Raw genomic sequence first — 17,239 nt, 5'->3', positions numbered from 1 at the left:
ATGTGAATCATACATTTACATATACACGCGCAGATGCAAAGTACAACATTCTATGTATAGTGTGCACTATATAGTTTGTGTACGGTGCTGTATGTTTCGCGCTTTCCCATTAGGTTAGAACTTTATACTTTTCTGTTAATTAATTTTACCGTTAATTATAAAAAATCCGATGAAATAAAGACTTTAGAGAAAAGTAAATTGTCAGTTTTGATTTTCGTACTTCTACCTTCTTTGATTTTCAAATTTTTTAAGAAGTGTTAATATATCACCTCGACGTGGTAAAATATCTTCTATTGTTTAGGTACATAAAATGAACCTGTTTAATTAATAAAATATAATATTCTTTATCATATAGAACCCGCAAGGTGTAGCTCTGTTTCATGTTAGATACGAATCAGCTGTTATCACCTGTTGTATCGTGGTGTATATTGATATACATGCAGCGCAAGCTACAATGGGATTGTATTCTATATTATTCCATTGTTATTAAATTGCATAAATATTCGAAAATAAATTGTAGGCATTAATAATTATCAAATTGATCACACGTATACCTAAGCTTAAACATTGATTACTTAACTACAACGATACATAAATATAAGTTAAAAATGTATAGTTTTAATGTAGAATGCTTAAAATAAAAGAACAATATATTAATGGATTTTAAATAAATTATAAATTTTCTACGCATAAATAAGATAATATGAACCATACCAAAATTTATAGTTGTTCAGGAAAAATTAATACAAGCAATTTCTTCGTGTAATAAAGCGAATAGCTATTATAAGAGAAAGAAGAATGGAAATAATTGTTACATGTATGTATGCAAATTTAGTTTTAATTATAAATATATTTCGTGTAATGAAATTTACTGTAAAATACAAAAAACTTATTTTACAGTCAAAATTTAAATTGCATTCTGTCGAAGATCTTGTGAAAATTGATGAGTGTCCGTAGACCTCTGGCGATGAGCTGTGAAACTATTATGTCTCACATTTAGAATGTCCAACTGTTTCCGGCTGTAAAAGGAGTGATGTAGACTTTACATTTGGAAGTGTAAAGTAACGAATTGCACAATATTAATGTACATTAATTAGTAAAATTACTGTAATTATTATAAAGTTGAAACTGAAAAAGAACATGTATGTGTTTGCAGTGGCTTTTAGAAGAATGTGAGTGGTGAAAGCTCTTTAGCAAATTATGTGCACGAATAGTGACGTGTTTCCATCTTGACAATTCCTGGAATATAAATAAAGGTAAATAGGCTTTGAAAGAAAATTTCTTCTGTAAAATTGTGATTTTCTATTATACCATCATAGAAATTTGTTGGATTTAATGTAATATACATTTCTTCCTAATTGTGAATTTTTAACATCATTACTTTCTTTTTACAATACGATTACGTCACTTTGCTACGTGTTCAAAATTATTTTTTAAATTGTACATGTTCTTTAGAATGCTGGTAGTTTATTTTATGATTAAATACAATATTACATACCTCTTAACGAAGTAAAAATATTTTGAGGTTAGCTTCGTCATGTTGTCAATTTAAATTATGTTTAAACATTTTTAATTTATTAACGCATAAATTATTATTACAACGTCTAAATAAAACTATGTAAGTTCATCTTTGTATGAGATAGATAATCAAATTTCATATTTTTTTATGTTAACCTTAAAATCGTTCGTTTATTTAATCTTTCGTACATGGTGTTCTTGAAAAGTACTAAGGTTCCTGCTTGCATGCTATGTCATATGAATTAAATTTGCCACAAGGTAACCTATGTATATTATGACAGTTAGTATGTATACACAAAGGTAATATAATTAGTTTACCTCAGTCGAGCTTTCATCCAATTAGTCTATGAAAATGAGAGCAGTGGGTGACACACTGTCTGATCACTCTATAAGAACTTTCACTGCCATTGACTTCATAATTTCTTCCTTGCAAAAGTTTTACTGTCTATGTTATTTAATATAAATTATAATGAAGTGGTTTCTATTATTATTAATTATACAGTTCACAATGTGGGATACGTCGGGAGAGCCACCGGGAGAAAAAGAAGGAGGGTCATCAGATTCTGTGATGCAAGCGCAAGAAACATGTGAACCGAAAAGTCCTGCAGATTCCCTTGAAGAAATTATGATGAAAAGCAAGCCGAGTTTGAAGAAGCAGGAAGAAGTCCAGGTAATTGAACATTTTCTTTTAAACATTTGATACAAACCTCTTAAATATTCTCTGCGAACATCGATTTGATTCAGGAATATGCAAGGAGACTTTCAAAAATTAAATCAAGAACTAAATTGTCACGTCGGAACAAGGAAGGAAATATGCCACCTAGAGATACATCACACACCTCTGATGCAACATTGCCTGACACTTCTGACAAAGCTATTGACGATATTAGTCAAGCAAAAACTGCAAAAGCAAAGTCTACTTTACTCCAAAAAAAATTAGCCGAGGACAGGAAAGTGTTCGAACAACGTAACAAAGAAAGAACTGAAACTAAACGCGCCGTGGAAGAGAAGGTAGAAGCTATTAGGCAACAGCTGGAAGAGAAAGATGTGTCTCATTCAGATTTAGCGCTAGTGAACACACAGAAGGATCAGCTATCTGTTACACCTATTAAACCAGTCATGATCACTTCAGAGGTTAGTGATATAATATTTAGTTAAATTTTTGTTAATAAACATGTAGTTTACAGTGATGTTTAAAATATTGATTGTAGGTGATGTCACCAGTACAAATTGAAAGCATTCGAGAAAAAGAGAATAAAATTGCAGAGCTTAATAATAAAATTGTAGAACTTGAAGCAACTGTTGTGGACCTTCAAGAAAATTTGAAAGAAAAAGATTCCGTTATTGAATCTAAAACAAAGGCAGTTACACTCATGTCTGCAGACCTTTCAAAGAAAGGTAAAACAACACTGGACACCCTCGAAGACACAAAAGATGAAATGCGAACAATGCAAAAACATTTTGTACTTATGGAGTCTTCATTAAAAAATAAAAATGAAAATCTTCTAATGCAGTTACAAGAAAGGGATAACAAAATAACGGAATTAGAAGAATCACTCAATCGGTAATTTTACAAATTTGTCTTCAGAAATCTTATTTTTGTAATTTATCAAGGAACATTTGCAAATAACAATTTAGTAATCTTTATTGTTTGTATTTAGGTATGAACAAGAATTCAACAAACAAAAGTTATCCGAATCGGCAAGTGCCGATTTTTCTCGTTCCACAATGGATACGTTACTAGAGACCAAGGAAGCAATGAAATCAATGCAAGAAAATTTTGTCCTTATCGAATCTTCGCTTAAAGCGAAAAATGATAACCTTCTTCAGCAGCTGCAGGATTACGAAATAAAATTAGCGGAAGCTAATCAACGAATATTTAAGTTCGAATCTGGTGCTGGAATAGAAAGAGACCCGTCGGTTGATGATTTGCAATATAAATTGGGAAAATTGGAACATAGTCACAAACAATTACAAGACGAGAAATATGAACTGCAAAAAAGTGTTGCTGATTTGCAAGATAAAATTGTGAATATATCCGCCCACGGCAACGGTGCAGTAATAGAAAAGGACAATCGAATAGTTGAACTTGAAAATTTAGTGGAGGAGTTGAAACAATCGAATAAACTTCTTGAAGAAGAGTCTAAGGTGGAATTGCAAAAATTGTTGGCTGATATGACACTGAAAAATGAAGAATATGCTAATAAAATTACTGATCTTGAAAGTTTGGTACATAAACTCGAAGAAGAAAAGAGTGATATTGCAGCCAGATTACCAGATGAAAGTACAGTTAATAAGGACGAAAAGGTGGCGAAACTTACCAAAGAATTGGAGGACTTAAATAGAAGTATGATCAAAATAAAAGCGCAACATAAAAATAAAATAAAGAATTTGCAAAAGCAACTAGAGGGTTTCAAAATGGTAAGGCGTTTTCCTTTAAGCGTTTGTATTGCCTGAGAACATTAATTACTAGGAAGAAATTATTTCTATTTGGAAATATTTTGATGCAGGTGTCAGATACAAATGCGGAACTTGTTAGATTGGCGAATCAAGTGGCATTGCTAGAGGAGGAGAAAGGTAACCTTCAGCTGAATCTGGTAGACTTTGACGAGCTTAAAGGTAGGAACCAGGACAGAAATTCTGTCATTGCTGTTTCCATTGTTCTAGTTTTGTTACCAATTGTACGTGCAATGCATTGTCCGTTTATATTATTCTCAAAGCAATTTGTTATCCATAGCCCTATTATCCTTGCTGCGGAGAAGTTCCAATTTCTATGTACATATATAATACATGATAATATATACAAAGCACTTCTATTGTAGTGTTTGAGAATTGATTTGAAACGAAATAGTCGTTTGAAATACACTGTTGATACTTTTTTTTCGCGATGCTTATTCTATTAAAGGAATATTGATCTTGAAACAGTTAGAAATATGCTATTTTATGGTGATGGAGCATTCTTATATAGTTAGTTAGATATATATTAAATTGTTTAAACCTCTGTTCGGAGTACTAATCAATTATATTACATGGGATATACTTTAATAATTTAATATAACATGGTACCTACTTTACTTGTCAAAGTTTGCTATACTCTAATTTTGTAGAAGTAGAATTATTTTTTAGAATGTAACATTATGTTATAAGTTTACATAATACATGTTACTATATCATTATTAGTATAGTCAACTTGCATGAACAATGCATTAAATCATTTTTTTCTTTTTTTAATACCATTCATCATATATTACTTTACTGTATTATTCATATATTGCAGTATTATGTGAAATTATCTGATTTAGGACACAGTGTAATTAATGCCGTGCAATATTAACAAATGAAGTAACAAATAAACCAATTCTTACTTGCTTTCAGTGATTGTCTAGTTGTTTGCAAAACGTATGGTTTTAAAGCTATCGATCGTGCTTATTACATAATTGTCAAAAACTAATCCTTTAGAAATAATTAACGTGTGTAAAATTGTTTATACAAATTTTCTGATTTTCTTTTTGTTTTCAATTTGCTTGCTTTGCACTTACTATTCATTAAAATTTACTATATTATAATGTCAGTTATATGCATCATTGGCATGTTGTACAATTTGCACAGCCTCGGCAGGGGATTGGCAAGAACAGATTGTTTACCTCGAAAGTAAAGTTTCTGATCAGGCAAAAGAAATTGAAATGCAAATTGAGGCCATTGCCGCGTTAGAGAATCAAAAATTGGATCTTACGCAAGGTAATTGATCATATCTTGTTCTTTATATTAATTTCCTAATTAATTAATGTTGCATATCAAATCATGAATTAAGAATATCAAATACGAGAAATCGGTTACGCGGAGTTTTATATGCAATGCATGTTACAGAACTCCATATGGCGAAGCAGGAAGTTTCATCTTTAGAAGCGGAAAATGCAGAGTCCGAAAATCTTAGAGTGACCGCAGAAATGAAAGTTGTTGATTTCGAAGAACAGCTGGAAGCGTTGCAGAAACTACAAAATGAAACTAAATTGAAGTCTTCATCGGAGGAGAATCAGGCTGAATTGATTAGGCGAATAGAAGTGTTGACACAGGAAAATACTGATCTCTGTAACAGAATATCGAAGATGGAAGAGAAAGGAGCTTACGACACTGGCTCTACCGAGTCATTCGAAGCGATACAGGAAATGGATAAGGGTGATTTGTTGAAGAAAGTCGAGGATCTGATTCAGAAGAATAACGAATTAACTCTTAAATTAAACAAAGTTCAGGAGGTAGGCAATTCGCATGCTGGATCTACAGAATCGTTTGAAACTATAAACGATACAGACAAGAATGAACTCCTAAAGAAAATCGACCAGTTGACTCAAGAGAACACCGACTTGACGATGAAATTGAGTCGAATGGAAGAGAAAGGATCTTCCGACACGGGATCAACAGAATCATTTGATCGTATTCCAGAGCATAAGACGTACGAGCATGAGAGTACGACGAAAATTGATCTTCTTACTCAAGAAAATAACGAGTTAGTAATTAAACTCACGAAACTGGAAGAGCAATTGGAATACATAGAAACTAATCGAAAGGAATCGAAATCCGATGACGATTTGAAATCAAAAGTCGACAGTTTATTGGAAGAAAATAATAATCAGTCCGTGGAATTATCTAATCTTAGAACACAATTATTAGAGATTACAGTAGAAAATACTAATTTGCAAAAGCAAATCGAAACTTTGACTGCAGAGATCTCAACTGTTAGATCAGAAGATCTTTCTGAAAGATCGAAGAGGGAAACTGATCTAACAACACAAATTGATGTGCTATTGGAAGAAAAAGTTCTTTTGGAAAAAGAGATAAAGGAATTGCGTAACAGCTTAGAGAAATCACGCGAGGCCACCGCTCAGGATTCCGAAACAAATCATTTGACATTGAGAGTGGAAGAATTGCTAAAGGAAAATGAAAAGATTCTTGGTAGGATGTCGGAACTTGAAACGTTTAATGAGAAATTGAAGGGAGACTTGGCAACTGTAATGGGTGAGAAGAATGAATTGTTCCAGAAAATTAATCAAATATTACCCGAAGAACCTGCCAGTGAAGGGTTAGAATTTATTGAAAAACTAGAAAAATTAAATAAAGAGAAACAACTACTACACGAACGAGTCGAAACTCTTCTTGAACAATTAAATAAAGATGTTTCCGATGATCAAGCGTTGGATAAATCTGTAGTTGCTTCGTTAGAACAGGAAATTGGAGAAACAAAGAAGATGCTTGTCGAACAAACTGGTATAATAAGGGAGTTGGAAGTTAAACTGGCAAGTAAAGAAAAAGAATTAGAAGAGAAGGGTGAAGCGATTCGCGATTATCATGCAACCGGACAGAGAATTGAAAGTTTAGAGGTTGAATTGAAGGAGATGCAAGAGAAACTTCGCAGATTATCAATGGAGAAAGCCTCGATCGAAGAGGAATTTAATACATTGCAAAAAGAGAATGGCGTATTACACGAAGAGAAACAAGCAAAAGATGCTGAAAATAATTTGTTGAAGCAACATCTGCAGGACACTATCACCTCGTACGAATTGAAGATTCAGACACTTCAGGCAGCGATATCTGAAAAGGAGAATGAGATTGTGAACTTGAAAGAAATCATACAAGAGAAAGATCAAGAGTTGCATGCCAAATACACAGAATTGCAAAATAAAATGATTACGATAGACAGTTTACAGGATGAGCTGAACAATTTGAAAGCATTGACCCAAGAGAAAGATGCTTTATTAGTGTCAACTTCCGAAGAAATCGCGAATCTTAATAATGGATTGAGAAGTAAAGAAGAAGAACTCTTTTCTTTGAGAAGAGAGGTCACTGACTTAAACGAGAAGGTAGAGGAATCTAAACCTTTGAAAGAGTACAACGAATTATTAGAACAATTAAAGAATAAGGATATGGTTCTCGATGAGACTCAATATAGGATTAATGCTATCACAAAAGAAAATAGTAATTTATTGGAGAAAGTGAAGGACTTGTCTCAACAGAATGTTGAAATGGAACAACGATTGAGCGAAAAGCAACAAGAATTTTCAAATTTATTGGCAACAAAGGAACACTTGGACGCTGAAGTCGCAGAACTCAAGAACGAGAAAGAAGAAGATGAAAAACGTATTCAGGAGTTGGAGAACAGTTCATTCCAGCACGCTAGTTTTGTCGATAATTTACAAGAGGAATTAAAGTATGGATACAAGCTGACAGAACAGCTGAAGCTGAAGCATACGGAGGACATGGAACTACAGAACCAAAGAATAGAGAACTTAATTACAGATCTACAGTCTAAGACGCAAGAGTGTGAAACATTGCACAGCGAACTGCAAGAAAAAGAAAGGCTGGTAGGTCAAAATGTAACGGAAGAAGTTAAAATTGCTTTAGAGGCTAAAGTCGCCGAATTGGAGCAGAAATTGAAGAACTCCGAGGAGAAGATACAAACGCAGTTGGAGAGGATGAAGAAAATAGCGGCGAACCTGAAGAAGAAGTCAGCGGTGTGCCAGGAGCTCGAGGCTAGGGTCACGGAGCTCGAAGAAAAATGGACGACCGAGAAAGACGAAAAAGAGGCGAAGAACAAGCAGATTCAGGATGTGGAGATCTTGATGCTTAAGAAGGACAATCTGATAGCAGATTTAGAAGAAACGTTAACGCAGGCGAGGAGCGAGAGTGCAGAGGCTTTCGCGAACATCGACAAGCTCACCAGCGACTTGACCAATTCAAAAGAAAAGATGTCGTTGCTCGTGCAACAGATGACAGAAATGGAGGAAGAAACTATAAGGGTGAAGACTGAATTGGACACTTTAACGGCCGAGCTCGCAACCGAAAAAGAGGTGAAACAAAACGTGATCTCGGAATATGAGGCTTACAGACAGCAGATTGCTGAAGAGAACGAACACAAACAACTGGAGCTGGACGAAGTCAAGGAGAAGGCAAGGGAACTCAGCGTGCGAATGCAAGTCATGGAGGCAGACTACGTTGAACAACTTGCGATAATAAAGAATCTGATAGCCGAGAATGCTTTGCTGTCCTCGAAACAGTCGCAGATCAATGAGAAGTTGGAGACTGTGGAGAAAGAGTCGGAGGATCGAAGAGTGTTATTGGAGCAGATGCAAAAGGAAATCAACACCACTACGGCTACCACTCAAACCGTAGAGGAGGAAGTTGTCGAGGACGAGTCAAAGATACCTGATACGCAACATTGTAATCATTGCGAACAGTGTCAAACTGTGGTGCAAGCATTGGAGGTAAAGCTACAGGAACAAGAAGCAGAAATAGACAATTTAGACAACGAGTTGGCCAACTCGATTGGTACTTTGGTTCACATGAGAGAGTCTATCAGGTTCAACGATATGATGAACCAAACGGCTATGCGGAACAGGTCGCTGGAGGATCCTTATAACGAACTGATGTTCCAGTACGATGCGTTGACATCGACTCACGAAGAAGTCAAAGCAAAATTGGATGAAGCTCTAAAAGAAAATAAAGATTTATTAGAGAAGATCGAAGGCTTACAATCTGCGAACGCTACTCTAGAGGAAAAACTGGCTGCAGCTGAGCAAGCATTGGAAGCGAACAAACAAGGTGCGGAGAAACTAGAGAATGTTGATTCCTTGAACTCGGAGTTGATGAAGAAATGCGAGGACAGCGAATCGAAGTTGTTAAACGTGCAACAACACTTGCAACATATTCAGGAGCACGCAGCTCAGCTAGAACAGCAACTGCACTCTCAAACTGCTTTGTTGACCTCCGAACAGGAGCAACGAATGCAAGCGGAACGATTATTGGAGGATGCGAAGAGCAACTACGTGCAGGAAATAACGTCCTTGAAGGCTGATCAAAATGCGACTGAGAAAACGGTAGAAGATCTAAGAATCGAGTTGGAGGCTTATAAAAACCAGAGCGAATCGTGCGTTGAGAAATCGATAAGCAAACGAGAAGCGTCTCCTCAAAGAGACAACGTGCCTCAGTTGTTCGATGCTTCCAAGATCTTTGGAACGACGTCCGCTTCCGATTCCAATCTTCTGGGCGACGCGGAAGTGAAAAGGCTCCAAGCTCTGTTGAGCGACAAGGAGACGGAATATTTGAACCTCACCCAAGAGGTCAGTGAGTTGCAGAAGCAGATGATCGAGGAGAGGTCTCAGATGTCGCAGAACTATAGTCAATGTGTCGTTGACTTGGAGACCTCGAAGAAAGAGTTGTTCGCAGCTCAGACGAATTTGGAAAGGGCGGAACGTCTCCTGAACGAGAAGGACAGACACATCGAGTCATTAAACGCGGACCTACGGAATCTTAGTTCACAACTGACGGATGAGTCAGCGTTAAATGCTGCAACAGAGGCGATAGAGAAGCTGACTGCTGAACGTAACCAGCAGAACGTTCTGTTGGAGTCGTACAAGCTGCAAATTGCCAATTTAGAAGCGGAACTGAGAAACTCGACAGACTCCGAACTGGTACAGGACCTGGAGGTCCGTATTTCGAATATCACCAAGGAAAAAGACCTGCTGCAGTTGCAGGTCAGCGATTTGACCAGGTCGTTGGAGGAGACGAGGGACTCTGCAGAAGTCAGGAGAAGATTGCAAATAGAAATCGAGCAAACGGTGCGCGAAAGGGACGAAGCTAAAGAAATGGTAGCGAATCTGACTCGTAGTTTGGAAGACGCCTACAAAGCTGCGGAGAAAACGCCCACCATTACGGAGTCTTCTACCAAAGAGTCAACACCTCTGGAGGAGCCCGTCTTGGCACACACAGAGACAGATTCCTTGAAACCAGCCGCTGAAAGTGTTATGGAAATGGCCGTTCCTTTGGACACCTGGGGTGCTGGATCCTCCGAGAAACTGAACGTCGACGAGGACGCCTGGGGCTGGAACGAGGGAGACGCTGAATTGGTCGGCGAACCGGTCTCTGCAAGTTTAGTTCCTAGCGCGGAGATACAGTTGCGTGCGCAGGTGGAGGATCTTCAGGATCGAATAAAGGATTTGGAGAAGGAAAAGGACAGGCTGACGGAAGAGAACAAGCACATCCAGCTGAGAAGCGGCAAGATGATAAAGAAACTGAAGGAGTACAAGGTGCAGATGGAGAACCTTCAGCAACAGTTGAAGATGCAGAAGTCGACGAGCGATTTTTACGAGCTCGACTCCGCGATCGAGGAGGAGCTGAAGTCTCAGATCAGCAAACTGGAGAAGGCGTTGAACGAGGTCAAGGAGGAGCAAAAGAACATGCTCGTCGAGAAGGACGCGTTGACGAAACGTTTGGACATCCTAGTCGCTGCGAACGAGCGGTACATGGAGATGAAAGAAAGACAATGCATGGACATGGAGGTGCTACGGATTCGAAACAAAGAGTTGTCGGACAAAGTTCAGTTTCTGGACAAACGCTTGCAGAAGAGTGCAGCTGGCGTGGAAGACGGCGACGCTCCTCGGGAGGAGGGTCCTGTTGCTCCCGAAGGGGAAGCTAAACCGGTTGACCGTCGGAAGAGATCCGTCGACGGCGAAGACCTGGAAGTCCTCTGTAAAAAATACAAAGACGAAGTCGACGATCTGAAGGACGAGATGGAAGCACTGGCCACCGAGAACGAACAATTGCAACACTTCCTGGAGGAGCAAAAGATGAAACTGTCGGCTCTGGAGTCGAAAAGAACGGCGGACGAGAACGACGCCATCCAGATAGTGGAGGATCTGAACAAAAGGATTTCGGAGTTGCAGAGCATGCTGAGCAAATCGCGAGAGGAATACGAGTTGCTGAGGAAGCAGTACGAGCAGAGCTTGATGGACGCCAACGACCAGGTGACGGCGATGAGGCAAAACGCCGACTTCCTCAAAGAGGAGACTTTCGAGAAGATCAGCAAACTGGAGATGAACATCGCCGACTTGCATATGCAGCTCGAGGCGTCCGAATCGAACGCGAACGATCTGCAGAAGAACTTGCAGGAAACTGTCCAAGAAAACACGAGCCTGAAAGAGAAGTTGTCCGACGCAACGGCCTTTTCAGAGAAGCAATTATCCAGCATGAGCGCGTCGATGGCGGAAGTGACCGAGCTGTTGAATGTCAGGATACAAGAGGTCGCGGACTTGAAGCAGGCACTTCAGAAACAGTATATCGACCACGAGGAGACGAACGCGAAATTGCAGGAGTCTATGCAGCAACAAATTCAGGAGCTCGACGAGAAGACGCAACAAATTAAGCGTTTGGAGGAGGCATTGGAAGCATCTGCGACCACCTGTTCGATGGAGAAGGAACAGGAGTTGGATTCATTACGACGCAATCTAGCGGAGAGAGTGTCGGCTGAGGAGCATCTTCAATCGAATCTAGCCTCGCTGAAGGAACAGTTGCTCGAAAAAGAGCTGCATGCAATCCAGAACGAGGAAATCGTTCGCGCGCTCTCAATGGAAAATAAAGGGTACGTGGAGGCCATAGAAGGTCTCCAGAAACGTCTTAAGGAGGTTGAAGAGATGTCCGGGCAGGTGCAAGACTATGTTTCGCGTATTCAGAGCTTAGAGCAGGAGCTCGAAGCTGCGAAAGTTACTCTGGCGGAAAAAGAAACCGCTTTGGGATACTATACTCGGGAATCCGCCGAGTGTAAACTAAATTTGGAAAGTAGCAGAGCCGAAATTAACGAGCTTCGCACGGAGTTACAAAAGGCTGACGCTTTGCGACACGAACTGTTGGAGAAGACTGAGCAGATACATCGTTTGAGCACAGAATTGCAAGCTGTTCAAGTCGCTTTGAACGAGGCCAGAGAAAACTTGAGCGAGCAGGTGACTCTGTCGGAGAGGAGCAATCGGATGGTGGACGAGATGCAGAAGGAATTGAACAGGTTGTCGGCCGCACAGCAGGAGCAGCCTCGTCAGAGCTCTTCCGAAATCATAGACGGCTTGCCGGTGTTCCGGATGGGCGACGACAGCGATAAACTGCAACAGACGATAAACGTTATGCAGGCTGAATTGGACAGAAGACAGGACGAGATCGAGCATTTTAAATACATCCTGAACGAGAACACGTATCCCAGTATAATTCAAGAGATGCAGAACAGAATAGACGGCCTCTACAGCGAGAAGGCCGAGCTGACGTCTTCGTTGGAAGCGGCTGCGTTGCATTCCGAGGAGAAGGACAAGCAAATTGACAGTCTGATGCGACAAGTCGAGACGCAGAGTCAGGAACTCGTGTCCAAAGAAGAGGCAACTGTTTCCACGAAGGTTCGCAGGTCCGTGGAAGACCAGGAGGAGATCGTTCAGTTGCAAAACGACTTGCACGCCAAGGAGCAAGAGATCAACGAGCTCAAGTACGTGATAGCCGAGAAAGACTCGCAGCTGTCCCTCCAAGCCAGCATGGAGCCGCAGTCTGATGACTTCGAGCTGCGCGAAATGGTACAGAGATTGACCACCGAGCTCTACGCCAAGGAGCAGGAGATCCAGCATCTGAAATCGACGATCGCTGGATTGCAGCAAGAAGTGGCACGTCTGCAAGAGTTTGAGAGGTTCTCGGACGAAACCAGGAACGCCATACAGATGTTGAACGCGGAGAAGGAGCAGGTCCGTTTACAGGCGCAGGAGTACCTGGAGCAGAAGCTGAGGGAGAAGGAAGCAGAGATCGACGAGATCAAGCAGAGGCTGTCTATCGAGAACAGAAACATCCTAGGCGAGTTACAGCTGCGGGACAAAGATATTGAAAACATGAAGATTGAGCTGGAGGACTGTTCCCTAGTCGAGCGAAAATTGAAAGACATGCTTAACGGTAAAGAGGAGGAACTTATCCAAATGAGCACCGACTTGGCAGAGAAGGAGCGCAGGCTGGCAGAATTGAGCATCACCAAGGACACGGAGCTGCACAATTTGAAAGTGCTGCTCCACGAGAAGGATGTCCGCATAGAGGAACTGCTGGCCCTCTCCGACGAGGAGGAAAAACAGCTGAAGGAGCTGAAGAACACGTTGGAAGCTCGGGAGACGGAGATCATCTCGTTGAAGACGCTTCTGGAGGACAAAGTGAAGGAGTACGAGTTGATTCAGAATGTGCTGAAGAAAGACGTACCTATCATGGACGCTTCCGCAATTCGAAGCGCGCAGGCCTCCGGCGAAGAAAGCGGGACGTCCACTTCGCAGGAATTGGATCTGGCTTTGTACATGCTTCATCAACGGGACGTCAGGTGCGAAGAACTGACGCACGAGTTGATGCAGTTGCTCGAAGAAAGGGACACGCTGCAGTTGCGGCTGTCCAACGCGATCAGGGTGAACGAGGACCTTAGGAAAGGTGGCAGCGCCGATGTTAGTCTGACGAAGGAGCCCTCCATTTCCGGAAGTTCCGAGCCGCTCATCGAACATCCCTCACCTTCGAAGTCCGAGGGACCAGTCGAAATAGCAAAAGAGGCTATCGACGCCCCGATTGGCGAAGACAAGGAGACTCTTGCCCTGAAGTACGTATCCTCAAGGTTTTTCTTGTACAGGGTCTTCAGAAATATCCTCCGCGATTATAAATCCGCATACACTCATTCGAATAACTTCTTGAGACTTTTTGGGACGTCTAGGTCAGTGTCCTAGACGAAGAAGAAACAAATTTTTGAGAAATTTGAAATTTGACGGAATCACGAAGAGCATAATGAAATTTGCTTTCTGCAACTCTTTTATCTGAACCTGTAAAGAAAATTTCAGAAATACATTTTGTGGATTTATGTCGGTTATAAACATGCTAAAAGTTTTGGAAGATGTTTGCAAACATCCCGTATTTCTTCAATTAAAACATATCGATAAAAATGATTCATTTGTCCCGTCTTCTACGAAGTAAAGTATTGATTGACTATATTTTAGTAATTGTTTTCGAAACAACGAATTTTTTTGATAGAATAGTATTTTGTAGATTTCCTTGCTGTACAGGGTGTACGAAAGTTATTAGCTGTGGAGTGTGTGACTGATAATTTTTGTGCACGCTATACAATCGGGAAAATTCGTAGCTTATTTAATCCCGAATTTGTTTAGCACGTAGAAGACTGCAAAACAAGCTTGACCAGTTGATCCACCCTTTCTCCAAACCCCGTACCATTCACAAATGTCGCTCGAAGCCACGAATGAATTTTCTCCACCAAGAAGTAAATGTTTCGCATCAATGAACGTTCGAAGTTCATCCAGATTTTTATAGTCGCAAAGTATTGATACATATTTCACTCGAAATTCTGTTATGCGAATGAAATGTTTCCCTTGGGTTCAGTTGATTGTATTGAATAAATTACTGTTTCACCGAACAGTCCATTTAACACGTTCGCATCTTAATCATTTATAAAAATAGAAATCTTTGTTATTCGCTTATAATATGAATCCTTAAGTGGACGTCGTATCAATTCTGATAGTTACTCAATGTGTATTGACATGATTCTTTGAAAATTTTCATAAACATTTATTAAAAGCGGATCTACTGTTTCTACTAATTCACCATTTTGCTTTGCACATGGTAAATAAAAATCGCAGTACCAGAATACATTTTTTCCTTAATACTGAGAAATGTTGTTTTAGCAGTTGGGCTACTCTAGCTCTCACGACCTCGAAATCCATTTTGAAAGCCCACTTAAGCGTTGGTATTGTTGATTGGACTTCGCATCACAGAATAACTCTCCCAAATGGGAAGATAGTGTGAAAGTGAATAAGCTGGTGTTAAAGAAACGTGTTAATAAACATACCGGTAGCACGTACGCTCCTTGTTTTACTGTAAAAGCTAGTTTTCCCTCTAGGCTGTCACAGTTACACACGGTGAGCCACGCGAAAGACGTACGATTGAGGGATGAACGAGAATTGAGGCACACACAGCAAATGTCTTTGCTAGCGCACAAAGACGTCCTAAGTACTTTGCCCCCAGAAGCAGCTGCCAGACTCGTCAATGCGAATTATACACTATGTATGTATCATCAAACGTCGACACGACATTTGATCAATGTTTTTAAGTTTGTTTATTTTTCTGTAAATACTGTTCTAGTTTTGCTTTTTGCGTAGCTGATTATCTGACACTTGCGACAGTACAGTTGCAATTTTTTGAGTGTACAAATTATCTTAACAATGGGGTAATGCTTTAACCTCTGTATTTTGTGTACCTAATTATCACATTTGATGAAGATATAATCAGAGAATCTATTATGGGACAAATACTTGTCCCATTTAAGTTACAAATATGTTGAAGTATTTTGGAATAGAATGTTCGGTTAGTTTTGAAAGAGACTAATTCAATGAACGTGCTTTAAAAGCTTTGGTTTGATTTAAGAAATTGTTACTGCAAGAATCATCTTAATAAATTTCAATAAAATGGATGTGTTCACAGCTAGGGATGTCCAGAGTCAATCTAGCGTTTTGCTGAACTGGTTATGGGGAAAAAGGTAAGCTTTTCATCTGCTTCGATAATGTTTTATTCATACCAAACGTTCGTTTGTTTAACTAGTCGATGATAGATAAACTACCCACTTAACCAAAAGTTGAAATACTTATTTCAAAAATTACAAAATCAACATTGCTTCTCTCCATCGCCCATAAAACTTACACATATGTTTCTTGCTTAACAAGGAGACCGCACGGTTCTGGAAATCATTTTTTGGACAAGACCGTATAGACTTTGTAGTATACAAAAAGGCCAAAAGAAAAGAAATAAAACACTAGAGCTCCAGTGTAGTAGCCAGGGGCCTTACCAGCACCACTACTACATCTTCTTGTAAATATACTTACAAAATCTACAATGATCTTGTCCAAAAAGCGAAGTCCGGAACCATGCAGTCTCCTTGTAAGTCTATTTCTTACAGTTTTCAGTTAGAGTTTTACTTTACACGTAATTTTGTTACAGTACGCCAAAAGTGGTGCACATGTGAGACTCTGACAACGGCGAAGTGGACACTCTCCTTGCCTTCTGGATACATTCCTGCCAAGTGCCAACTGCCAAGACAATTCCTGTAATGAGACTGGACCGGAGACGATAGACGCGGTCACCGCGTGGCAACGGTTCGTCCAAGTTTATTATCCCGAGGTCACCATGCTTGTGAGAAGCAAGGCGGACCTTGCCGGAACCAGGGATCGGAAAGAAGCATTCGAGGCCGTATACGACTCCGACAAAAGAGTCCTGCGCTTTTCTAGGCTTTCCAAACCGGAAGAAGTCTCTCCTCTTCGGGGCAGAAGAGTGTGCGAGGAGATCACTTGATTGTACCATAATCGTTGTATAGCCCTCCTTTCCTAGGTGCACCGTAAACGAAGAATTGCCTTGGAGAAAAGTGTATATTTCAGTTATTTTATTAGCTACGAAAATGTTAAATATTGTAAGATGTTTCCCGGGTATCGGTATGATATCCGGGAGGGGGGGGGGGGGGGAGTGTGTTGTTCCGATGATTACTATTTTAACGTTCTCACGATTGTTGCGTTGAACGAAAGCGTTCATGTAAATTGTCCGCGCAACTCGTCGACTTTTTGTCGCGAACGTTTCCTCAGAGTTTTCACTATCTCGGGAGAAACACGAATCTGCTCGAAAGAAACCGCTGGCCTGTCAAAATAAGCAGTTTCGTTCACTAGCATTTTGTCCATGAACGAAGTCCATGCCGTGATTATCCGTTGTTCTTTGACCATGATGATTGGAACTTTCTATTTCCACGAAATTTTGTACAGAAAAATGCGAACTTCGGCGAATAAATAAATTATAAGACGTAATATTTCTTCATTGGACGTGTTTTTATTCACGGGTAACTCCATGTCCTTACGTT

General features: G+C 39.9%; 1 protein-coding gene across 8 annotated transcripts; it reads left to right on the top strand.

Moving 5' to 3' along the window:
- Nucleotides 1–980: 980 nt before the first annotated feature.
- Nucleotides 981–17,196, top strand: LOC143355581 (uncharacterized). 8 transcript variants are annotated; one of them, XM_076790519.1, is made up of 12 exons: nucleotides 981–1,061; nucleotides 1,157–1,256; nucleotides 2,021–2,188; nucleotides 2,263–2,652; nucleotides 2,730–3,082; nucleotides 3,180–3,939; nucleotides 4,029–4,137; nucleotides 5,128–5,256; nucleotides 5,386–13,936; nucleotides 15,242–15,405; nucleotides 15,823–15,877; nucleotides 16,336–17,196. In XM_076790519.1, the coding sequence occupies exons 3-12, from the start codon at nucleotides 2,027–2,029 to the stop codon at nucleotides 16,358–16,360; spliced, it is 10,698 nt and encodes a 3,565-aa protein (XP_076646634.1). In that variant the 5' UTR covers nucleotides 981–1,061; nucleotides 1,157–1,256; nucleotides 2,021–2,026; the 3' UTR covers nucleotides 16,361–17,196. The 8 variants fall into 8 exon arrangements, 7 of the variants coding, with proteins under 7 accessions (XP_076646634.1, XP_076646636.1, XP_076646633.1 ...); XM_076790520.1 differs by having other exon boundaries at nucleotides 983–1,084; XM_076790521.1 differs by having other exon boundaries at nucleotides 982–1,256; nucleotides 4,029–4,095.
- Nucleotides 17,197–17,239: the final 43 nt, after the last annotated feature.

The sequence above is a fragment of the Halictus rubicundus genome, chromosome 7 (assembly GCF_050948215.1).
Source record: "Halictus rubicundus isolate RS-2024b chromosome 7, iyHalRubi1_principal, whole genome shotgun sequence".
NCBI classification, from domain to species: domain Eukaryota; kingdom Metazoa; phylum Arthropoda; class Insecta; order Hymenoptera; family Halictidae; genus Halictus; species Halictus rubicundus.
Note: the sequence above shows the minus strand (reverse complement) of the source record. Positions and strands in the feature narration are given on the sequence as shown.